Source organism: Schistocerca gregaria, chromosome 2 (assembly GCF_023897955.1).
Source record: "Schistocerca gregaria isolate iqSchGreg1 chromosome 2, iqSchGreg1.2, whole genome shotgun sequence".
NCBI lineage: Eukaryota > Metazoa > Arthropoda > Insecta > Orthoptera > Acrididae > Schistocerca > Schistocerca gregaria.
The window spans coordinates 654,834,062-654,860,222 of record NC_064921.1 but is presented as its reverse complement, the minus strand read 5'-3'; the positions used below and the strand labels follow the sequence as shown (position 1 = coordinate 654,860,222).

The following is a 26,161-nucleotide window of genomic DNA, read 5'->3' as shown; positions in this document are numbered from 1 at the left end:
TCATTTAAATCACAGTTTATTCTCTCAATATGTTGATCACTGACTGATCTTCTGTAGATAATACCACTCACCTTGATCCTAGACATTCTGTAGAGCATACTACCAGGTTGAATTAAATTTCTTGTTTCACTTGCAATTTCCTCTTCAGTGCTGCTTCTAAGGGATTCCACACCTATGTGGATGAAGACACCTTTGTAGTTCTTCTCTGAGATGCCTCTGCTGAATCATCCTGCGAGCTATGTATGTTGCTCAAGTGTTTCGTCTACTGGCGGGTTTTGATTTCTGGATAAATGTCTATTGCGGAGTTCAGCACTACCACATTTTTCAGCAGAGAATCACCTATAACAAGGAATCCATTTATCACTCCGTTTTTCATTACTGAGATGTTCTGAATTCTTTTTACTGTAAGTTACACTTGTCCACTTGTATTTGTTTTTCATTCTTGAGACTTTCACATGAGTTTCTTTCTTAGGTGTAGCAGCCTCATTGTGTGAGCTAATAACTGTACCATTCCACTTGTTTTTGAGGTCATTTTCATTTATCGACTCTTCTGTTTTGCAAAAACAGTTTTTCCCACGTTTCAGGTCACAATTTGTTTGCTTCTGCACTGATAATTCTGCTTTTAAAGTGTCAGTGTTGCTTCGGAGCACTTTAATAATTTCTTCCTGCAAACTCACTGTGGAAGCTAGTTTTGTGTTTTCATCCTGCAAACAGTGAAGGCATGACAGTGAATATTGTTGCTAATAAATTTTAGGAATATTATCACACACCTTTCATGCAGCCACACACACATACAATTCCTTTTACTACCCGTTTTTGACACTGTTTCATGATGCACTATTTAACTTTTGCTATTTACAAGTGTTGTGTCACTGCACTTTTCAGTGGGTGCCGTCTTGACCTGCCCACCCTGCTATCCCCCTCTCCCCGCCCAAGCCTCCTCCTTATCCTAACTACCAGTCTTCTTGTTGTGTTTGACAATGACTCAATGTCTTCTCTGTATGGTAAGTAGTAAACTACCCTTGTCATAATACTTGCAGTATTAAGTATACCACTTTTTTGGTGGTGTTATTGCTGATTATGATGATGATGATGAGGGGAAGGGGGAGGGGGGGAGGAGAATGAGGATGGGATGATGATGATGTCGTTCAACTGCGCTCTGTATCTTTTTCTGGAATGTTTTACCATATTAAAGAACTGTTAGTAAAGGAATATAAAATATTTAAAAACTGTGTGATAAAAATGATTTCTGATGTTTCAGATTCATGGAATGGATCTTGAAGTTGTCCCACTGTTTGTCCACAAATTACCTCCTGAGTGTGGATATATTCTGGTCACTGATAGATTTCTGTTTGTCACCGACAGCAAAAATGAAAAACTGTCTGTTATTTCAACACAGTTGTCAGAAAGCAGACTTGATGGTGACACGGTAAGAAGCAATTCTTAAGTGAATTTGTTAAATCCTATTTTGCGGTTCATATTAAGATACTACTTTGCAAAGAAAAAAATATGATTCTAATTTCCATACATAATTTATTTCATGTGAAATGATTTTTTATTTCTGTAACATTTTGAGAACAGTTATGGAGCTGTGCACCAAAATTAATGGATCATTGCTTTTTGTTTTTCAGAAAAAACAAGTTCAGGTGTTCTGTCAACATTTTAAATGCACTAACAGTAATTATAGTGAATTTCCAAATATTTATAGCAAATGTAGTTGTTGCAAACAGTCAATGGAATTTTCTGGAGACATCATACTGATCTGTATGTATGACTCTTCGGGCTTTTCTGACATATCTGTTGAGTATATGAGTCACATGTCTGCCATCGGATAAGGTTGTGTAAATTCCTATATTTTCTTAAAGTAACTGCTTGACATTGTCAGGCGATGGTTGCTATATTTTCTTAAAGTAACTGCTTGACATTGTCAGGCGATGGTTGCTGTTTGTTACTGGCAAATAGCAGCTAACGATGACTTCTTATGGTAAAGGAAGTTTTACATATTCCCAAGGCAGATAACTTTATTAATAGGCAGTCCAGCTAAGTACAACCTGCAAACCTATGCCTCCTATCACTAGATCATAATGAGGAAAACCAAGATTTTAAGATGATAACATCATCCCAGTATTTGGAATACTCGCGTAGTTACCAATGTTGGTTTGGTTCCTGGCCACAGGTTCACCTGACAGTTGAGCTGGTAGAAGTCTGTGACATAATTCTGGTTAATTCTACATATTTTTTGTTAGTCTGAGATTAGATCAAGTGCTTGCAACGATATGTAATCAGTTACCTCAGATGGAAGACTCTTCGTAAATCATAACCTTATTCTTCATTTAGTGGAAGTTGAGTCTGATGTAATATAATAAAACTTTTCATTAAAACATAAAATTTGTAGAAATTATCTTTTTTATTTGTCTTTCTGGTTATACATATTTACTTTATCAGCTCTCATTGTGGATTCAAGTTTTGTCTTTGGTTTCCATTTAAGGTATTATCCCTAACATTACTAACATTTTTTGAACATCAGAACCATCTCATATTTGCAGTTATGTAATAGATCTTGTGGGGATAGCTCCCAGATTGGAAAGGAGAAAGGAGATAGTCACTATGAAATATTTGACCTTTATGTATGACTTGGCTTATTAACAAACAACTAGTATGAAGTCAAACTAACACTATACGTAGGTTGGAACTTAAATAGTGGCAACAGTGCTGAGGAGGCTCTAAGCAATGGAATCTACTATTGTTGCTGATAGCACATGCTGTTGACATACCTACCTTACCTCCGAGCAAATGGACTTGCCCGTCCCACGTCACCAGCATGCGCACAGTTGAGGGAAACACAGTCACTTGTGAGTGAGCAGTGTAACATAACTGTGTCACTATGTTTTCGAAACAGGAACAATGGAGTTGGATCAATATTAAATGTGCCAGAGGTCATACAGCACGACAGGGTCTTCAGGAGGCATTTGGGGAATTGGCATTGCCGTACAGAACAATGGCACATTGGGTAAAAGCCTTCAACGAAGGTCAGCAAACTTTGGCAGACATGCATCGGGCAGGTTGTCCTAGCGTCTTTGCAGAAGACGTGCATGCTGTTGCAGCGTTAGTGAACAATGATCGATGGCATATGATTCATGAGGTCGCCCACGAAACCGTATTAGAGCATATCACTGTGTTTCGCATCCTGAAGGAATGCCTGGGCATGCGAAAAATTACATCACATTGGTTCCACATGACTTGACAGAAATGGATGCATTACAATGCTGCTCAGACGCACTTGGAGCGATATGAGCGCAAAGGAGAGGCTTTTTTATGCCGTATTGTAACACTGGATGAGACCTGGGCCACATTGTACTAGCCAAAACAGATGCTGGTCCTACAGATGGCATCATTATGGGTTGCCGCGAAAGTCAAAAGTGCGTCAGAACCCCAGTGTGGTGAAAGTTATGGTGATTCTCATGTACGACTGTGATGGTGTTTTCCTAATGCATTATGTTCCTCCACGGCAGACCGTCAATGCACAGTATTACTGTTCATTTTTGGAGCAAATCCTGCGACCAACTTTGCGAAAGAAGCGGCGACACTTCTTGCGCAACCCACCCATTATTTTGCACGACTATGCGTGGGTGCATACAGATAAGGTGTGGCTGCTCTGTTCGGTTGATGGGATTGTGAAGTACTGTACCATCCAACATACTCCCCTGGCTTAAGTCATTCTGACTTTAATTTGATTCCGAAGATGAAGGAACCACTTCATGGCATTCGCTTCAGAACTGTTCCAGAGATTAGACAGACAGTAAACTGCGACATTCACACCATCAACAGAACAGGCTATGCCAATGGTATACTACACCTTCCACATCACTGGTGACTACTTTGAAGGACAGTAGCAGGTGCAAACATGTAACTCTTTTGTATCGGTTGTGAATGAATAGTTGCCACTATTTAAGTTCCAACCCTTGTATAAACAACAGGTGATCTCCTGTAAAACTGGATTGAAAATTTCTCAACAAAAGCTTAATATATGAACACTGAATCAACAGAGAAACTCCTCCAGAAAACACAATATAGAAAAATCTCACAGCTCTCTCACCTCAGGTACTTAATAGAAACCATCCAATCCACATGTATACAGTCTCCAACACAGAAAGAATATTCAAATTGCAAATTGCTTACAAACTGTCATGGAATTACTACAACAGAATAGCAGTATCTTGTTATGCAAAACTGTGACACTACAACATAGTTGTTGTACAAGAAGTCTAGTATGTGGTAGAAACCACAGTAATTAGAGGTATGACAAAAATTAACAACATTGAGAAACAAGAATGGAAAAATTTTAGAAAAATCCACAGCACAGTTCTCTGAGACAGAACTTCGGTCAGACCCACAAAGGATCTCTGTGAAAATACAGACATCATCACAACTAAATTTAGGGAAATATGCCTACATTTCTATGGACACCTATGTAGGACAGATGAAAAAAAGACGCATTAAGAGAATTTTTAACCATCTTAATGCAAGTAAATTAAAGACCAGTTGGATGAAGGAAACAGAGGAGGACCGAAATGGTTGAAAAATTCAGAAGAAATTGAGACAAAAAAGAATTCAGAAATAAAACCAGGATAAAAAAATTACGAAGGCTCATGAAAAGAAACAACAGGGTAAAAAATGATAAAAGGAAGAAAAATGACAGTGAATTAATGAGGAAAAGGGAATGAAGCTGTGATTGGTTCAAGTTCACACACACACACACACACACACACACACACACACACACAAAAGTGTGCAACATTTAAAATGAAAGTAACTTTTTCATTATGTATCACTAACAAGTAACAGAACTCATTTAAACTTGGACCATACATAGAAAAAACTGCTACAGTCTATTACAGAAAGTAAATAAAAGAAACATACAATGAGATGAACAGAAATGACACTTTTATTCAAAAACAAAAATTACACTGAAGTCACTGCAATACATGATGGTACCCTGGACATTATGGACATTTCAAAAGGCAGGAATGATTATCAATATGGTATGTGATCGCCACAGACAGCAATGCATGCTCTTACATCCTGTCGACAAATATGGTTAGGAGTTCTTGTGGTAGAGCGTTCAGTTCCTCTACCAGTGTGGTTGATAACTTATGGCTGGTTGTTGGTGCATGTGAGAGTACTCCAGTACATCTCCCCAATGCATATCACTTGTGCTTGATGGGATTTAAATTTGGGGAATGGGCAGGTCAGTCTATTCATTGAATATACTTTCATTCTAGGAGCTGCTCCATCTGTGTAGTTCAATGCAGTCATGCATCTTCATCCATAAAAATGAAGTCGGAGCCAAATATATCCTGGAAAAGATGCACATGAGAAAGGAGTGAAGTGTTTCAATAGCATCGATGGATGAATGTATTGCCTTCAGAAATTTGCAGGTCAGTATGCACATGCAACATTATGCCTCCCCACACCATAGCACCTGGCCCAACGAAATGATCAAGTTCGATGATGCTGGATGTACTCTCATATGGCTAGATATGGTAAAGTATAGTGCACACAAGAACTTTGCAAAAATGATCGTGTCGATAGTCGGTGTTATGGTTTGGGGAGGAACAATGTTGCATGTGTACACTGACCTCCAATCCTTTGAACACAGGAAATGCACCCATCGATGTTATTGTGATGCTGTATTGGAATGAGAGGATATTTGGCAGTTGGAGCACATGGGGATGCAGTGGGGATATGTACTGCAGCGTGTTCTCATGCATCAACAACCATCCAGCAGTTATCAACCATGTTGGTGGAGGAGTGGAATGCCCTACCACAAGAACTCCTTAACAATCTAGTGGCCAAAATGGTAGCTCATTGCAGAGCATGCATTGCCATCTGTGGTGATCACATACCCTATTAAGAAGTATGACCTGTCATTTGTAATGTCCAGGGGGTACCATAAATCAGGGAGTCTAATTATTGTCTTTGAACAGAAGTGTCATTTCTGTTTGTCTCATTCTGTATTTCATTCAGTTACCTTCTGTACTATACTGTAGCAGTTATGTATGGACTAAGTTTCATCAAAAGATGTCACTTAGCAGTGACACAACAAATGAAAGTTACTTTAGTCCTTATGTTCTACACACCAGTGAGTAGATTGTGTCCACTGTAGGAGTCATCAGGTGTGTTGTCACTGGTGTTAATGCAGATATTTGCAGTTTCACTTTTGCAGTGTGTAGTTCTCGTGAGCTCTAAGAAACAGTTCTCACAATGAAACTTCCTGGCAGATTAAAACTGTGTGCCCGACCGAGACTCGAACTCGGGACCTTTGCCTTTCGCGGGCAAGTGCTCTACCAACTGAGCTACCGAAGCACGACTCACGTCCGGTACTCACAGCTTTACTTCTGCCAGTATCCGTCTCTGCAGAGTGAAAATCTCATTCTGGAAACATCCCCCAGGCTGTGGCTAAGCCATGTCTCCGCAATATCCTTTCTTTCAGGAGTGCTAGTTCTGCAAGTTTCGCAGAAGAGCTTCTGTAAAGTTTGGAAGGTAGGAGACGGATACTGGCAGAAGTAAAGCTGTGAGTACCGGACGTGAGTCGTGCTTCGGTAGCTCAGTTGGTAGAGCACTTGCCCGCGAAAGGCAAAGGTCCCGAATTCGAGTCTCGGTCGGGCACACAGTTTTAATCTGCCAGGAAGTTTCATATCAGCGCACACTCCGCTGCAGAGTGAAAATCTCATTCTGGAGTTCTCACAATGTCAGGGTAAGCATCATTTTGTCTCCCATTGCAAACAAAATTATTTTTTAAGTGTAATTTTACATTCCCAATCAATATACAAGCCTGAAATTAGTCTAGTCTGACATTTATTTCTTTGATACATATGGACAAGGCCAGTAAACCAAGAAAAATAAAATCTAATCTAATTGGACAGATAAAAAAAATCTACTCACCAAGTGGCAGCAGGGGAGCATGCACACAACAGGAGCTAATTTTCACAAGCTTACAGAGCCAGTGATACTTCTTCTGGTGGAACAGTTGAAGCAGAAGAAAGAGGGGTGAAGGAAAAGCACTGGAGTAGCTTAGGGAAAGGGGCACAGTTTGTAAAAGTCACCCAGAACCCCAGATCAGGGAAGACTTACGGATGGGATGAGAAGGAAAGATTGATTGTTGGGGACTGCACTGGATGAGATTTGAAAACCTGAGAGCATGAAGGTGGAAGACAGAGTAATGTTCAAGACAGAGATTACTACTAAAACATTGTGCACTAGTAAGAGTGAAAAGGTAAGTGCATTGTATGTAACAGAGGTGTGAGAGGGTACAGCGAAAAATAGACATGTCAGAAAATGAAAGATGTAGCAAAGTAAAATGGAGTGAAGAAAGGAGTAGTTACTGTGAATAAATGATGAGATGGAAGGAATTAATAGAATGGCATCAATGATGCAAGACATGCATGGTGGGAGTGGGACGGACACAGATTTCAGACAATCAAGGAAATGGTTGGTATCTTTAATATAGGAGAGAAGTCTTTGCACTATGGGTTACAGATGTTGATCAACTAAGGCAGATATATGTTAGTAGGTGCTTTGAAGCCAGTAGCTACAGGATGACCTGGATGATTGGGTTTATGAATCTTATGAAGAATGTAAAATGTGGGGGTGCTTGGTTTGTATGGGGTAAGAAGTTCTATGGATTGAGGTGCAATCACTTGTGAGGGGTCTTGACGTTTCTAGGAGGGACTGCAGGTCAGTTTGAATCTTGGGGTCTTGGTGGCAGGTGCTGTATGTACAGGTGTCAGACAGACCTTCACTAACATACTCCTGTTGGTCAAGTAACACAATGGTAGATTCTTTTTCTGCTGGGAGGATAATGATGGAGTCACCATCTTTAGGAAATGTGGAGCCTAGAGCTCTGCAGAGGACAGATTAGGGTCATGTTGTGGGGACCTGAGGAAAGGTTGTGAAGCAATGTTGGATGTGAGGAATTCTTGGAAGGCTTGTAAAGGGTGATTCCGAGGTAGTGGTGGTGGATCAAGTTGGGATCATGGTCAGAACTGTTCAAGGTAGGATTCAATGTCAGGTTTGCTGTTGGAAAGATTTTGGGATTGGGTTGCAAAGTGATATTTCCAATTGACATTATGTGTAAAGGAAAGTAGGTCCTTCAACAAAGCAGCATGGTTAAATGCAGGTTTAGGGCTGAAATTGAGACCCTTAGATAAATCGGGGGGGGGGGGGGGGGGGGGGGGGGGGAGTGCTTTGTACGAGAGGTTGAGAACACTGTACTGTTGTGACTGGTTTTTGTGATTATGAGTTATTACAGTTCTGGGAGGCAGTGGTAGAGGCTATTGGACCTTAAGGTGATTGGCCAAGTTTGGCTTGTAGGAAAGGTGTGGTGGTTGATGGTGTGGCTGTTTGGGGAGTTGCAGAGGAACAGGAAGGGAAAGACCACTGTTGAAGTGGTTTAGAAGAAGGTGGGATAGCTTTTTGAGGTGAAATCTGGCATGTTGTTGCAGTCTGCTTCAAGCAAGTAAAATAAAGCCAAAGAACAATCATAAACACAAGAGAAAGGACAAAATTACATTCAAACTCGGGAGTGCTAGGAATATAATAATCCAGAGGCAACAAGATTTTAAATTCTAAACACTTTATCACAATACTTCATATTAATTAAATAGCTGCAACAAAACATTTTATCAATTACAAAGCTGTTAACATAATGGGCGCAACACATTCCTTGACCCCTTATTACACCAACAACGGCCACTGGTAGTGTCATGAACAGCCTGGTTACAGTTAGGTACAGGTACCTTCTAAAACAAAAAACAAGCGTACATATAACAACAAATACAGTTATTTTTTTAGCCATTAATCTGCCCCGAGCTCAAGACTGTAATATACAATTACTGCGATTATTATTAAAGAATATTTTCACTGGGTAAGAGAAACTTTAAAACCCAACTTTAAATAAATAACAGCATCAGGCAATGGCATCACTAAAATTACTCATCAGTTAATTTTCTTGCGAGAATTAAATTCTAGCAGTAGCCAGTCAACAGCAAAACAATTTGTGAACAGTTAATTTGTTAAGCTAATGGGCCAGTGATTGCAAATTGAAGTAATTAAATTAGAATATGTTTCAATAAGTGCAGCACTTCTTAAGATAGCTTAATAAAATCTAAATAACACAACAGCTTTAAACAGAACACATAATAGTAATACCCAACTTTAAAGTGCAGCCAGCACATAGGCTGATCAGGATAACACATAAAATTCACGCAAAACTATTCAAAATCAGTGTTGTTAGGAAGAGGGTGAACCCTACTAAAACAATTAAAGCAATGGCAATGGACATGTTTTTTCAAACTTGCAGATGCTCAACCAGATCATGCTGAAGTTGAGTTCATCTTTGTTCAGCCACATAGCATAACTTCTCATCAGTCACAGTGCCTTTAAGGTGTTTAGCATCCACCTTATTTCACTTTTGCAAACCACACAATGCCATCTCTTCACCCTCCCCCCCCCCCCCCTCCCCCCCATCTCCCCTCCATGTGGTTACTGCGTTTGACTTTGGAGCTTTCTTCATGCCAAATCCATACACAGTGGGTTAATAACACTTCACGATGTTATTCCATCACCACTGCTGTCTACTACAACTATTAAAGTACACCTTGACACACCACCACCTATAACCTGCCATGAACTCAAATATTCATGCGAAGCACAGCAAGTTGCTTGGAACGTAAACTGGCACATTCACCTATCTGTGCCACAACTGTGTCCCTATAGTCTTGTCTTTTTCTCCTTAAGGCCTCAGCAAGTGATGCTCATCACATCTCAGCAAGTGATACATCATGGACATGTATGGGGAAAAGTGTCTCACTTTAACAACTGTGAGGTGGTAGTGGTGGTGGTGATGAGGATTCATAAAAGGCTGTGAAAGCTTGCATAACAATGAGCTTTTGGGGAGGTCACATTCCTCACTGACTGATGACATTTCCCACATGGATACAATCACAAAAGCAGATCAGTGTGTGCATCTCAAGGACATTTCCCCGGAGCTCGGCATTTCATATGAAGCATTTATGACATTGTACACAGGTTCTTAGGGTACCAGAAGGTTTCACATCAGTGGGTGCCTAAGCAGTTGGTGACTTGATGAAAGGCAGGTGAATGATTGCTTCACTGATTCATCTGCAATAGTATTCTGAGGAGGGAGACAGTTCAACGACTGCATTTTTACTGGTGATGAAATGTGGATATTTCATTTCATGACGAAATCAAAGCAGCAGAGCTTGGTGTGGAAACATCTGGATTCACCTATGGCAAAAAATTCTGTTCAGTGTCGTCTGTTGGGAAAGTGATGTTAAAAGTCGTCTGGGATCATCATGGACCACTCCTTCCAGATTTCATGCCACTATATATAGCCATCAATGCCAACAATTATTGTTCCACACAGTCATGTCTATAGGCTATCACCAGGAAAAAATGCCAAGGGATTCTCAATAAGGACAATATAGTATCTTCCACGACAATGTGAGTTCACATGTGCAATCAGAAATAGTGACAAGCTCCAGTCATTTCACTGGTTGAGTCTGGACCAAACACCATACACTCCATACCCCTCCCCTAGTGATTTCCACATTTTTTATTCTGCTGAAGCAGAATCCTGGCAGGATAGCAATTCACGTGCAACAATGAAACAAAGCCAGCAGTTTGCCGTTGGTTCCACAGTCAATCAGAAATTCTGCCACATGGGTAGCTCAAATTTAGTGCAGAACCAATGTGGGGACTGTATGGAAAAATAGTATAAGGTACATAGAATAGTATGTATATTTGTAATTGCCTGTGTATACCTTGTTTCGTATAATAAAATACGGGGGCAAAGACTTCCTTATTTACCCTCATATAATAAATATAATGTGTACGTGAAAGGACTGGTAATCTCTGAGGGTCCCAAAATTCAATTTTGATTCACTGAATCTTGTATAAAATTGGCTTGCAGCATCATTTGAAATCGGCTAAAATATATTTGATTCAAAAGAAATCTGTGTAATTCTGATGTATGGCTTGGATGATACCATAAGAGAGACATCACAAGCCACCACTAAAAAAGTAACTGCCTTAGCTGTTATTGGCAGTTAATTACTAGCAGAGAGATGGGGCAGTAGGTGATGTAATTGTTTGAAAACTTTAGGTGACTGTGTATATATTTATTTCTGAGTGGTGGTATGGAAGCAACTGTGATGGTGGAAACATCGAAGAGTAGCAGGTACATGTATTTATCATTTGCTGGAAGCTAATAATAATAATAATAAACAATTATGATGTGAAGCTTTTGTTTGTTATAGGAACCTTTAAAAATGCCTCAGGCATCCTGTGAAACCGTTTTCATGCAACACTTTACTAAGTGCCAAAAATAAGATAAGTCTATCCACGGTAGGTATTTGAGAGTGTGCTGACAGGGACTTGGTTCGGTGTTACTGGGAATCAAGGTGTGCCGTGCTACCTTCATTAGTGTGAAAGCAACTATCTCACTCATGTGCAAACTCTGCAAGAAGACCATTGCAGTTGCTACTTGCCAGCAGCAACCAGCAAACAATATCAAGCAGCTACCTTGACAAAACATTGTGGAATTTAGAAAATGTGGTCCAGTAGTAGACTTCAGAGCTGTGCTTCTGATTTTATCCATGTGTAACATTAATGATGAGCTCTAATTTTTTGCATTTATGCAGTGTTGAAATCTTCGCAAATAATGCCAGTACACTCCTGTTTATGTCCCCATATCTTTGGTCTCAGTTCATTTTGATTGTTCTTCATGTCTCTTTAATAATGGAATTTTCACATGTATTTACAGTACTTTAGTGGCAATATTTTCTTTTTTTACAGGATTACAATCCTGACTCGGTGATAAATTCATTTGGGTTTAAAGATGATGAAAGAATTTTAAGTGTGTTTAAACACTCTGCATCCTACCAAAGAAAAGAAGAAACAAACAGACAAGGGGATACAGAACAGAGTGAAAGTAGGAAGGATGACAGATATAGGAAGTATGCAAAAGATGTGGACAAACAAGGGGGTCAATTTGTATTACCACAAAAAGTTAGTGACCTGAAAATTGATGCTCCATCTATTGACAGCGTTATTATTGTTACCAATCATGGGCTGTATGAAGTAAAATTGAGGTATGTTATTTCAAAATAAAAACATTTTAGGTTTCTCTCTCTCTCTCTCTCTCTCTCTCTCTCTCTCTCTCTCTCTCTGTGTGTGTGTGTGTGTGTGTGTGTGTGTGTGTGTGTGTGTGTGTGTGTGTGTGTGTGTCAACATGCTCTGAAGAACCAGTTGTAAAGTTGTGGGGGGGGGGGGGGGGGGGGTGCGTGTGCTCTTGAAAAAGCAGTTGTAAAGTTGTGGCTTTCAACTTCTAATTTGTGTCCCCATCTGCTGCTCAGCAATTTCTACACAGCAAGTGAGCATTTTTACTGTATATAACATATTTGCATACATAAAATTCACAGACATACATTGTTTGCTGCAGTTTTACTTGTCAGATACCTAATTATTATGGTCATATTTAGGAGCAGCGGGATGTACTAGTGGACTACACTGTTTCTGGTCCTTCCCATTCATGTTATTTGAGCATCTCTGTCACACTTCCATAAGAACTATATCAATGGATTACATCCCAACATACTTGAAGAACAAGTTTTCAGGGAGTAATCTACAAATATTCTTGAATGTCTGTGTATTACTGTTGCTCACTCACTCTCACTGAGTGGGGCCACAATATCCAGAGATGACAGTGGCCATGTGTATGTGTGTGTGCTTCTGAGGTGTGTATGTATTAGTCTGTGTGTATCTTCTGCTGACACGACTTTGTCCAGAAACTGAATAATATTGAACAGTGTTCTTTTAAAGTGCCTGTCTGCCATTCATTGCTTCCTCTACGTGGTCAGCATCAATCTGTTCACTGGATTTTCCTATCCTCTCTTGTTGAGATGGTTTCAGTAGTGGTATAAAATTATTCTTATGCCTGTGTGTCATACCCATATCTCAGGTAAACAGGAAATCAAAAATAGTAATAGATTCTTATTTACTCACATTTTGCTATTCTAGTTCTTTTCCTAGAATTAGGGGACCCAAAATTAATAAGACTGTGTTGTGTAAAGGTGGAGAGGTGATAGTCACAGATTCCTCTACCAGTCTTTGTTTTGAATTGTGTGAATAATTGTTGTCCATGGTGTCAGTTAGGTCAGTGTGCCATAAAAGCCGTAAATCCAACTAAATACTTAGATATTAAATTAAGATCAACTTAAATTGGAAAGAACACACAGAAAATGTTGTGGGGGAAGGCTAACCAAAGGTTGCGTTTTATTGGCAGGACAGTTAGAAAATGTAACAGACCTACTAAGGAGACTGCCTACACTACACTTGCCCGTCCTCTTTTAGAATACTGCTGTGCGGTGTGGGATTCTTACCAGGTAGGACTGACGAAGTGCATCGGAAAAGTTCAAAGAAAGGCAGCACGTTTTGTATTATCTCAAAATATGGGAGAGAGTGTCACAGAAACGATACGGGATTTGGGCTGGAAATCATTAAAAGAAAGGCGTTTTTCGTTGCGGCGGAATCTTCTCACGAAATTTCAATCACCACTTTCTCCTCCAAATGCGAAAATATTTTGTTGACACCGACCTATACAGGACAGAACCATGATCATGATAAAATAAGGGAAATCAGAGGTCATACGGAAAGATACAGGTGTTCATTCTTTCCGCATGCTATATGAGATTGGAATAATAGAGAATTGTGAAGGTGGTTCGATGAACCCTCTGCCAGGCACTTAAATGTGATTTGCAGAGTATCCATGTAGATTTAGGTGCTTACTTTTGTAGATGTTGGTTTTTCACTCATGGACATGACAGAGCAATGTGCTACCAATAAGTTTTGTTTCTTGAAATCTGCAGCAGAAAGTGTATGCATATGATCCAGAAACTGGGCAAGAGTTGAGCCAGTGGAAGCTACCTCAGCATCATGACTGGAAAAAAAGAAAAGAGAAAACCCACATGATGGCAGCTCCTTTTTTATTGCATAAAAAGGATGGTTCACAATGATTTTGTTTACAGAGGTATTACAGTTTACTAGCATCATTTTTTCAGGCACCAAAACTAAAGGATGAAACACTACAGAAAAAATAGGCCTCATTTTGCTGATCAAAGGACTAGATCCTACACCATAACAGCATTATTGCTCACATGGAACAAAGTGTCAGACAATTTATGGCCAACAGCAATCACACAGTAGTTTCACACTCACCTTTACCGCAACAGATGTTGCCCATTGACACTTATTACTGTTCTCTAGAATGAAAATCAGCCTGAAATAAAAATGTATTCATGACATGAAAGAGGTGAAGCAACTTACTGAAGGTACTATCACTATAACTCTGGAAGATGTTAAAAACTGTTTCCATCAGTGGATCGAACGTAGGGATTACTGCGTTAAGTGTGATGAGTGTTATTTGATTTGAACTTTAGTTAATTTTCCCTGTAACGAAAGCCTTATAACTGGGTAATTCTTGTAACTTTTGGATAAGTGAGTGAACATGTAATACACAACCCACATTTGGAAGCTACCTCCAGGTGAATGGTTTGCTTTGTATATGTACGAACTGGTTGCCAACATTGTAAAACATGTAGAAAAGAAAAGCATCTCTCTCAGTTTTTCTATAGCACTGTCATTTGTCACTACTTGAAATGTAATTTATTTATCCTATAGCATAAAATTTTAAAATAATTTGAGTTAATTGTTTGATTACGAGGTTGGCCAGTTTGAAGTGGCAAAATTCCAAGTACTGCTGAAAGATGCATATAAAAGTAGAGGAGATGCCAATATTTCATAACAGGTAGTTCATTGAGAATGATAACATGGTCCAAGTAGGCTGTATTCTTTTTATTGGCCAACTGCATGACGAAAATAAGAAGAACAGCAGTCTACAGATAAATATGTCATTCTATATCTTTGAATCTTTTTCTGTGAGAAGTGGTGTATTTGTGTTGGAAATATCAGTATCAAGTGTTTTAAATTTTTAAATAATCATGAGTCTCTTTATGGAACAGCAGACATTTCTGACAGTTTTTTCCTATGGTATTTATAACATTGTGATGTTTGATGCCATTCTTCATAAAATTGTACCAAGTGGAATAACTGACTCAAAATAACTCTGAAATAATCTCTTTTTTTATGTCCATATGGGTGACACTTCCTGATATGCATATTGCAAAGGCTAATTTGTTCAGGTTGTAAAATTACATAGAGATGAAAGTGCTGTCCAAGAGATACCTGCAGTAGGTGAAATTCCAGTGGACATTTCAAAATAGAGTAAACTCTTTATAGCTTTTAGGACTATTAGTTTGTTCCCTGAGAGAGAAAAAAAGGATAGGTATCGGAAGGTTAAAAGGGAGGGACAGATTACTTAGATCCCAGATTGAGAGGGATCAGTCTAAGGCTGGGAAAAGAGAAGAAAAAGATAAAAGGGTAGAAGTCGTAGACAATAGAAGGTTATTACAGTACATAAAAAATAAGGATTGTGACAGCTTCAATCCAGAGATGAGAGAAGAACAGAATAAGATGAGGTAAAACTGGGTTGAGAGGAAGAGAAAATGAGAAGTGAAATGAGTGGCGCAGTTAAGAACAAGAGGAAAGCAGCGGAGGAGGCTAGAATAACGGACTACAAGTAAATAAGGAAATATGGTCCGTGTGTGTGAATAAAACAAGGATTTGAGTGAGGAGTCCTCTGGAGGTAGTTGTAAGTCCTTGTAGTCTAGAGATTTTGGGAATTTCTGCAAGGCTGAGGTCATTAGGAACAGTTTTATATGTTGAGTTGTCTGAGAGCTGACAAAAGACCCTCTGCCACATACTCCCATGGCCAAATATCACTGTAGTGGAGCTTCTTTCCACGCAGAGGTCGAGGACAGCTCTGGACTCAGCTTGAGAACTGTTTGGGGTCTTGGTGATGTTTTTCACGGAGGTATACTGGAACTGAGGTATTCCTGAAGTGCCTGGAGGAAAATACCTTAGGCAAGGGGATGCGAGTCTCTTTGGAATTGGCATTAAAAATGTTGTAGGCAGGGTTTGAGTTTCCTCTGTTGGTCATAGGTTGGGACTGGATATTAAAGTGGCATTTTCAAATAAATGAAAGGAGATGGTTGACTGGAGTAGTGTGATTGAATTTGATTTTGACACTGAATATTAGGCTTGGATTGTGAGGTGATGAAGTTTGATTTTTGCACTAGTCTTTATAAAATCTTCTCTGGCTTCCAGGTGCAGCTTGCAGTTTTACACTTTTGAGCTTTTGACTGAGTGTTCCTCAGCCATTGGAAAGCAGTGACTGACTGCTGTGTGCATGATGTCCACATTCTTGTATAATTGTGTTACTGACTGCAAATCACTTATGCTTAGTTAGTCCAGTGCTATGTTTTCATCCCACCTCCGGCACACCTACTTCAATATTTCAATGGCCTAGTTACATGTTATGCTGAGCTGGAAGCTTCCATCTTTATTGTGGGTATTATTAGGTATTGTGATGCATATATTTTTTCTTAGTAAGCTATACCAGAAAGTCTTAGTCCTCATGATGATAGAGGTATTGTCAGATGCAATTTTAACACAATTACGCAAATATAATGTGAGATTTAGGTACAATGGGTTTGGTCTGGGGTTTGTGCAGGCATAGGGCTCAATATTTTTAAGACCATTGTATTTAGCATACAAAGACCAAGATAGAAATCACTATTATAAACAAAAGATTCTTTGAGGCCCAAGTAAAGTTGAACCAAGCTTCAGTCACACAATATATCTTCTTGGAATAATAAGAATAATTAATACGAAACAAGTTAGTCTCAAGCAACAGTGTAACAGTTTCAGTATATGGCCCTTTCCATAAGAATAATTTCAATCTTTTGTCACAATCTTCTTTTTTTCCTTCCGGCACTCTTTTTGGTTGATTTTCCCCCCCCACCATCTTCTCGATTTTCTTTTGTCACCATCTTTTCTAATTTTTTGTATCACAATCTTTTTGATTACTTTGAAGAAAATAGGGAAATGAGCAATAGGGCAGTAATTTCCTGTATCTTCTGTCTACCCTTTTTGGAACATTGGTTTTCTCTCAGCCTATTGTGATACAGTAGGGAAACACCAAATTTCTAAGGATTTATTGATGATGATAGTTAAGAGGTGTGAAATAATATAGTATTCTGCCTAGATTACAGTGGATGATATTCTGCACTAGCCAGCCGAATTTTTTTTTTTTAGGGATGATAGTGTGTATTCTGTGTCTTTTTCATTGATTTAATGAAAATGTTCAAGATATATATAGTTGTCTGTCAAGTATGTTGTCCTGAAACGCTGTCAAATCTACATCAGATTTTACTACATTTATATAGAATTAATTGAAACTGTTTGAGATTTGTGCAAGATTCACAACAATATCATTTTGTTGGTTACCTGAAAACCATCTCCATCTGCTTTTATACTAAGCAAACAATTATACAATTCAGAGTGGAAAGTAGTTTGAACTAATATTAGCTAGTTTCTGTCCACTTTCATTCACGTATGAACCAAGGGGAAATGATTGTGTATACCTGTGAACATACCCTAAACTCTCTTACTTTATTATGGGGATCCCTGTACAAGACTTATGATGGAGGTACCAGAAGTATCACATAGTCATCTTTGTAATTCCAATTCTTGTAAGTTACCCACAGCCATCCATGACAACTTTCTTCCAAAGATTCACATTCATGTTATTTGAGCATCTCTGTCACACTTCCATAAGAACTATATCAATGGATTACATCCCAACATACTTGAAGAACAAGTTTTCAGGGAGTAATCTACAAATATTCTTGAATGTCTGTGTATCACTGCTGCTGAGATAAACAAAATGCACAAAACCATGTAACAAATAAAAAGAATCATTTGTCAAATGCTCCATCTGTGAATGGAGTGACAACAGCCTTAATTATTACACGGTGGAAGTTGGCCTTTGCATGTGCTTAATAGTGTTTTACAGAGTTCAGATGTAGCTTTGTCAGTGCATTTGTGATAATCTTGAGCAATCTATAACAGATAAACTCATGCTGAGAAGTATAATTTTTTTTAAAAAAAGCATTATTTTGAAGCTGTAGTTTCTTGTTCCACCTACAGCTTTTTTTTTTTACGTAAATAAATTATTTCAGATAACTATTAATAGTTGTTGCTTATGTAATTTTCAGAAATAGTTTATGTTAGCTATAATCTCTCTTTTAATGTATTTATGGGAGTGTCTGAAATCTCTGGAATTTCAATTATTGAGGCACATACACATTTTTGTATGTGTGGGAAAAACTAGTGTGGGTAATCTTAGCATTGTATCTTCTGACCAATAAATGAATAAAACAGTGTTCTGTCAAAGTGGACAGTGTGATCATCAGAATTCTTTGTGGTGAAAAGAAAAGTGTTACTGTTTGCAGATGCTAGTTTTATTTCTTGTTCTATTAGTCATTGGCTTAACATGAGCAGTGTGAAACATACAAAATAAAGCAACTTCCACTTAGCAGCACTTGTCTCTACAGCTCTGCTTGGTTGAAACTTTTGATTTACGTTAAATTATTTTTGTGGTCACTTTGACATGCATTGCCAAATATTGTATTTTATAACAGAACTTGTATTACTGTCACTTCCTGCAGCCATCCTCCTGTTGAGATATTTATGGAACTGATATTAGAACATTCTGAAATAGAACGAGCTGAACGTTTGGCACTCATTTTTGGCCTCAATCTGCAACAGCTACTGGAAATGGCTGGAGATCTCAAGCTATCAGCAAAGGACTTTCCTCAGGCCATTGCTCTCTACAAACTCTCTAGAGTAAGTTGTAAATATTTGAGTCACTAATTTGCTTTAGTAACTGCTTTATGGTTCTTATAATATAAATGTTGATTTATCATTTTGTGTGTCATGGTCATTAATACCTTATTCTGTCACATACTCGACATTTATTTTTGACATCACTATAATGTTAATACACAGTATTCTCACTTTTATATTTTACTGTTTGGCAGGAATGGTCTTATCTAGCACATACAAGACAAAGTACTATTTGATTTTTAGAAATATGATTGTTATTGAAAAAAATCTTAGTGATCTTTCAGACGCATCACATCTGTGCTCCTCAGTCATGGTTAAGATATAATTGACTACTGTTGATTGCTGGCCTCCTCCTTATATAGCCATGGTATGGTATGCCTGCAATGTCACTGAAGCTCATACCATTGCAGTATAAGGCAGTGTTCTTTGTTTTCATCCGGTGTGTGCCATGCCCTTTTCAACCTTGCAGTGGCGAGGTTCCTCATTGTACTCAGCTGCAGACCACTGTCTTTATTGAAGGTGTTATTATATGTCTTGATATCTATAGCTCATTTTAATGAGCTATCTCAGGAACCATTAGCTGTCGTAATAAATATAATAAGGGAAGTTCTGGCAGAATGTAAATAATTTAGGAGTAAAGGAGACCATGCACGCACGTGCCTCAAAAATGAGCTGCTGGACTCACAATGTTGCGACTCCATTTCGATAGGTAGATGTGGGTAGGGTCAGGAGACATGTTTGGTCGATTATTTAGGGGAAGTGAGGTGGGAGGCAGTTAGAGGGTCCGAAGTGGGTGGCTAAAAGATTGGAGAGGCAGCAGTGATGCTGGCTAGGAATGGGGGAAGGGAGGGGTGGCAGTTGCAAGGGTTAGGCATGTTATACACGGGTACTGGAGCTGGTAGGGTGCAGTGCATGATGAAAGTGACACAGAGATGTGGATTAGGGTGGGGTAACAGGACAGAGGAAGATGAAACTTGTAGACTTATAGAAAGCTTTTGACAATGTTGACTGGAATACTCTCTTTCAAATTCTAAAGCTGGCAGGGGTAAAATACAGGGAGAGAAAGGCTATTTATAATTTGTATAGAAAGCAGATGGCAGTTATAAGAGTCGAGGGACATAAAAGAGAGGCAGTGGTTGGGAAGGAAGTGAGACAGGCTTGTAGCCTCTCCCCGATGTTGTTCAATCTGTATATTGAGCAAGCAGTAAAGGAAAAAAAAAAAAAAAAGAAAAATTTGGAGTAGGTATTAAAATCCATGGAGAAGAAATAAAAACTTTGAGGTTTGCCGATGACATTGTAATTCTGTCAGAGGCAGCAAAGGACTTGGAAGAGCAGTCGAACGGAATGGACAGTGTCTTGAAAGGAGGATATAAGATGAACATCAATAAAAGCAAAACGAGGATAATGGAATGTTGTCGAATTAAGTCGGGTGATGCTGAGGGAATTAGATTAGGAAATGAGACACTTAAAGTAGTAAAGGAGTTTTGTTATTTGGGGAGCAAATTACCTGATGATGGTTGAAGTAGAGAGGATATAAAATGTAAACAGGCAATGGCAAGGAAAGCGTTTCTGAAGAAGAGAAATTTGTTAACATCAAGTATAGATTTAAGTTCCAGGAAGTAGTTTCTGATAGTATTTGTATGGAGTGTAACCATGTATGGAAGTGAAACATGGGCAATAAATAGTTTGGACAAGAAGAGAATAGAAGCTTTTGAAATGTGGTGCTACAAAAGTATGCTGAAGATTACATGGGTACATCACATAACTAATGAGGAAGTATTGAATAGGATTGGGGAGAAGAGGAGCTTGTGGCACAACTTGACCAGAAGAAGGGATTCGTTGGTAGGACATGTTCTGAGGCATCAAGGGATCACCAATTTAGTATTGGAGGGCAGCGTTGAGGGTAAAAATCTTAGAGGGAGACCAAGAGATGAATACAGTAAGCAGATTCAGAAGGATGTAGGCTGCAGTAGTTACTGCTAGATGAAGCAGCTTGCACAGGATAGAGTAGCATGGAGAGACGCATCAAACCAGTCTCAGGACTGAAGACCACAACAACAACATTCTTTGTTGCTATATTTCCTTAACACTCTTAACAGATTCCCTTTTAAAATCTTTGTCTTCATTTTTTAAACTCCACCATACTCTTTGTAAGCCACCAGTAAACTTCAGCTGTCCTTTCATTATTGATTCCATCAGCCATTCATTATACCTGCATACCTCTGCTCTTTCTCGAAGTCTTTACTGCCCATCTGTTATCGTAGGACTTTATTTTGTGAAGAATCTTGCACCGAAACTTCACAGCTTCTTGCAGTTCTGTCTTTCACATCATTCTGAGCCATTCTCTCGTATGCAGATTTTCGGATTTGATCACTGTGTTGTTATGCCGGAGTTTAGCTTTTCATGAGATTGCCTTTTTCTTGTATATGATAAGCATCCTATGAAAAGCAGTGATCCATCTTCTCTTGCCTGCTGCTGTTGACATCCTTTTGAGTAGTTTTTATCTTAACTGTCTTACCAAGGTATTTGAAACCGTCAATTCTTTCTGTTTTAACATACTCCTTTGTTAGGTGATAGGGTGCTGCTCTGATATTGATTATGTGCTTTGTTTTATCGAAAGTAATTTGGAGGCCAGTTTTTTTTTGCCTGTTCTATTAACACGTTTATTTGTTCCACTGGTGTTTGCTGTGTTTTCTTGACAGGATTGCAAGGTCACTGGTAAAGGCAAGGCAGTTGACTCCAACACCATGCTTTGATTTTCCAGTTTGAACTTCGTTAGTAGCTGTTCCCTGGCAAATTTTTTCCCATTCTTGAATGAACTTATCTAACACACAATTGAAGATAAATTTGGAAAGTCCATCATGCTGTTGAACTCCAGTTTTAACTAAAACTGTTTTGGAGAGTTCTCTTATGAATTTTATTTTTGGTTGACAGTTTCCGCTGTTTTAGCATCCACTCCAGATTTTATCACTATACAATATCTTCCAGTTGACCAAAACATAAGTTAATAAAGACCACTATCAGATTCTGATATATGTAATTTTCCACAACTCTTTTCAGGCTCAAAATCTGCTCAACCATGATTTCTCTTTTCTGAATTCATTTCATATTCACCAAGTTGATGATCTATTTGCTCAACCAGCATAAGCCACAGTTGTTTGGAGAGTACTTTGTAAGCTTGAGGTATGATGGAAATGCCACAATAATTCTTAATGTCAGCTCTATTACCCTTTTTGAATTGAAGGTGAATCAGTGCTGTTTTCCATTCACCAGATACTATTCCAGTTTCCCAGATTTTTTTCCATCTCTTTATTTGGGGCATTAATGTCGATTTCTCCAATCATCTTACTATTATGAATCTCATCTTTCTTTCTGCCTCTATTCCGTTGGAAGATATGCCTGCCCTCCCTTGCTAGAAATTTTGAAGTCATATTATCTCATATCAACTGTTGTGAGCCCTGGTTCTGAGTCCTCTGATGGTTGGATCCCAGACGTGAGGCATGCTAGTTTTCCTCCATCGCTGTCCTATTGTCATTCTGGTTTTCCAAACTCTGTCCACTTGACTGGTTCCTACTCTTCCATCTGCCATTAACATTCCTCATTTCATTGATTCACATCATGGTTCCCTACAGTGTTTTCTTAAGTTGTTCTCATTTCTGTGAGGGTCCAGCCTCCTATGATTGGTGCACTACTCCTTCCCATTCTCACTAGAAAATCCATTTGTTCCAGAAAATAAAAAAAAATCACTTAATTTTTGTCCAATCGTGCCACACTAACTTTTCTTGTTTGTGAGGATGATATGGCAATTAACATTTTTGCTAAATAATCTGATGTTATCAGTTCACCTAAACACTGCTTTATTAGAATGCTATTCAACAAAATCTTCTATCCTCTCCAAGAAGTACCATCAGAAGTAGGGCTCAACAATTCCAATGTCAGTTTCTTTTGAGCTTCATCTGACCAGTATTTACTCTTAAAAGCTAAGTCAAATTCCTTATTAGTTCCAATAATTACACGTCTGTTACATTGCCCAATGGCCTGCTTCTCATTACAAGCATCTCAACACAAATCTTATTTGTTGTTTATCCACCCATGTTTCAGGTAATAACACTTGAATGCTTTCAAAAATACCACTGGGTGTGCATCTAATCTAGTTTTGAAGACCATAAAGTGATGGCACAGCTTTCTCCTATTCTCAAAATAACATTCTTCCTCCACTTAATAGTATGTTGGCACTCTTGTACTCTGTATCCCAGTTCCCCACGGTAGTTAGCATTGGTAACTTCTATGGAATACTTTTTTGTTAGTCCTATTTTATACTCCGTAAATAACTCTTATAAGATTCCGCCTTTTCTGACAGTTTAGTCCCAAGTGCAGACAACCTGACTTTTAGTGTTTAACCTACTATTAAATTCTTGAATTCTTCTTATGTAGTCTTTCCTCATTGGCATCTAGTTCCTCCATCATTTCCTTGAGTGACCACAATTTATATAAAAAATATTCTTTGAGTTTAACAACCTCATTCATACACTTAGGAACATTCCCCTCAATGTCATTCGTCTTCTGCTGAATGTGATCTACCTGATCACTCACCTTGTTAGTTGCCTACCCATCCCAACTTTCTTTTGAGCTATCTTTGGCTCTAAGTCCTCTACCATTTCTAATCCATTTGCTACCATGTTCTCAGTGTCCCTGATAATTTGCGGACATTCTTATACCTCTAGTCTGCTCTACTATCTAGCTGGAACATCCTTCCATGTATTTGTGCACTAAATGTCTCAACCTGACATCCTTTTGTTCAATTTTTCATCCATTACATTTTCCATTTCCTTGACCCTTTCATTTAATTTGCTGAATTAATTGTACCAATGTAGTAATCATCTTATTGTCAGTAGTAACTGTCATCATTATCATTCACAGTACAGATTATCACCCCAGTGAATAAATTCCTCTACTCACAACACACTTCACACACATCAGCTCTACAGTTGTCAGTGCTAGTGGTTTTATTATTGCATCAAAACAGTTCACTCACCTACTCTGTTGCTATAACAGCAGTATCACAGCCCGATATTTTTGTTGACCTGTTCATGACTAGCAGAAGTCCAGCTGCAACTATGACAGTAGCATTAATTGTTGGTATTTTAAGTAATTGATGTTCATTGTTCCCATATGCATATTTAAAAGTTGCCAAACAATTATGATGGAACTCCATCAATAATCGATGCATTGGCCTTACTGTCGTAGGTATTTGTCCCATGAGATGCCTCACACAACAATGAACGAGTCATTCCTTGCTCATCTTCCTTAATTGAGGTCCATATCACATGATCATATGGCATATTTGGGTCCAAGTCTTCAACCTATGTAGCCAAAGTATCAGGCGAGCACTCCTCAGACAAGGCCTCAGCGTTGATCGGACCATCAACCTGGCAATGACGAATATGAAAATGAGCATATAGATTTTGCAATCTGCTCAGTAGCACTTCATCGCCAATTGCCAACTCATCTGAGACAAATATAACAAGACCACGATGGGTGATATCCATATATGGCTTCCCTTCAACATAACAGATACTGTTAGTGATTTTAATGCAGCTGGAAGTTAACGCTGAAGGCTGCGACAAGGCTGTGTGTGTAATGAATCTGGAAAGACGGTGTCAGTCATCGTGCAGCTGCATGTGCAACAGCATTGTGTGACAAAGAGAAATGCCATGGTATAGGGAGGAGATTTAGCATTCTCGTCCAACAGTATACATGGCCATTGATACTCAAGTTACCATGAGTAATAAAGCTAGATTACAAGTGATTAAGCAAGGGCCATCTGTGTTTTTCAGGTGTGTTCCAAATTTTACACTTATGAAGAATGATACAGGTAATCATTCAGCTGTGCAGCTGCAACTCACTTTATGTCAACTGCTGAGGACAAAAACATCTGACCCCACCTGCATTATTGCTAAACTGCCATTGATTAAGAAACTGTTTGCTTCTTAGTGTGCACTCAGACACCAGATCATCAAAATGTAGATTATCATTTATTTATTCTTATTTCAATTAGTGCTCAGTTGCTCTCAGTTCAACCAACTGGCTTTTCTCTTGCTTAATCTCAAAAAAATTCTCCATAATGCCCACTTATTCCCAAACCAAAGATTGCCAAATGTTCATCCAGTTGTGTAAACTACTTGCAGCAGTCCTCTGTCCATTGTTAATTATTTTTATTTTCTATTTCTTTTGTCTTTGTGAAGAAAATATTTGTATGTATTTCAAATTACTTGATATCTTTCATGAAAACTATACTCGTTTTTCATTAATTGGTAGTTTTAACTTGTCTGATCAGACTGAAGCCCTGAGCAGAAGTAATATAAAAAAACAATATTTTTTATGCAGAGTAATCCTTTCTCAAATTTTAATAAATGTAATCATTGTTGTGAAGCATGTGGGTCTGAAAGATGTATTGGATGGAGTGCTAGAAACTCTGCAACAGGTCATGCTGTACAAACTCGTGAGACACACTGTCACATTGCATTGCTGCATCTCATTGCTCTGAAAACTCTGGAACATAATCGAGAAACAAAAACAGTATCTAATCTTTTTTGTTACAGTAAACAAGAAATATAGCTTTCATTTTCATTTCATTATGCAGACCTCACTCAGTTATAATTGATTTTTTTGAGAGAGCAAACTTCTTTGTCCGGGATATTACAAATATCCAATAAAAACAATTTTGTGTCATTACATGCTTTTCCTCTGTGCTGCATAGTGGCAGTAGGACCGTACAGGTACAAGTCAATGTGCACCTTCTTCTGGTACACGCTTGTTGCTCAGTGTACCATACGCTCCCTGTTTTGCCAGGACATCCAGAAAGGGGCTCACACCATTGACTTTAAGTTCCCTGATAAAGTTGATGTTCAGATTATGGATTTCACTCAGCTTCTCTCTTCCATGTGGCCATATTATGAATATGTTGTCAGTGTAACAGAAAGAACAAGTCACTTTCAGCCGTCTGTAAAGATGTTAGAGGTCTCCAAGTTGAATTTCTGTTTAATAAGCTTCAAAGATGTTCCAAGGCTTTCTGTAAAGAAACTTACTGAGGACATTATGAAACCAAAGCTAGCAATAATGTCAGAGGTCTTTAACCTAACATTTTGAAGTGTTGCATAAAATCCAGAATTACTAATATGATGTGATATTTCCAAACCTGGGCTAAGTGTGTCGATCAGGTACTTAGCAAGGAAGTATGTTTGGGCTACAATGTTGCTTACAGTGATGTAAT

The 26,161-nt window shown here is 38.6% G+C and overlaps 1 protein-coding gene across 4 annotated transcripts in view; it reads left to right on the top strand.

The window, feature by feature from the left end:
* LOC126334689 (uncharacterized) overlaps positions 1-26,161 on the top strand; it is a 405,460-nt gene that overhangs the window by 95,954 nt on the left and 283,345 nt on the right. For all 4 annotated transcript variants that reach the window (XM_049997175.1, XM_049997176.1, XM_049997173.1 and 1 more), the window contains exons 7-9: positions 1,262-1,429; positions 11,878-12,173; positions 18,711-18,888. In XM_049997175.1, coding sequence (XP_049853132.1) covers positions 1,262-1,429; positions 11,878-12,173; positions 18,711-18,888 — 642 coding nt within the window. The remainder of the gene's footprint in view (positions 1-1,261; positions 1,430-11,877; positions 12,174-18,710; positions 18,889-26,161) is intronic.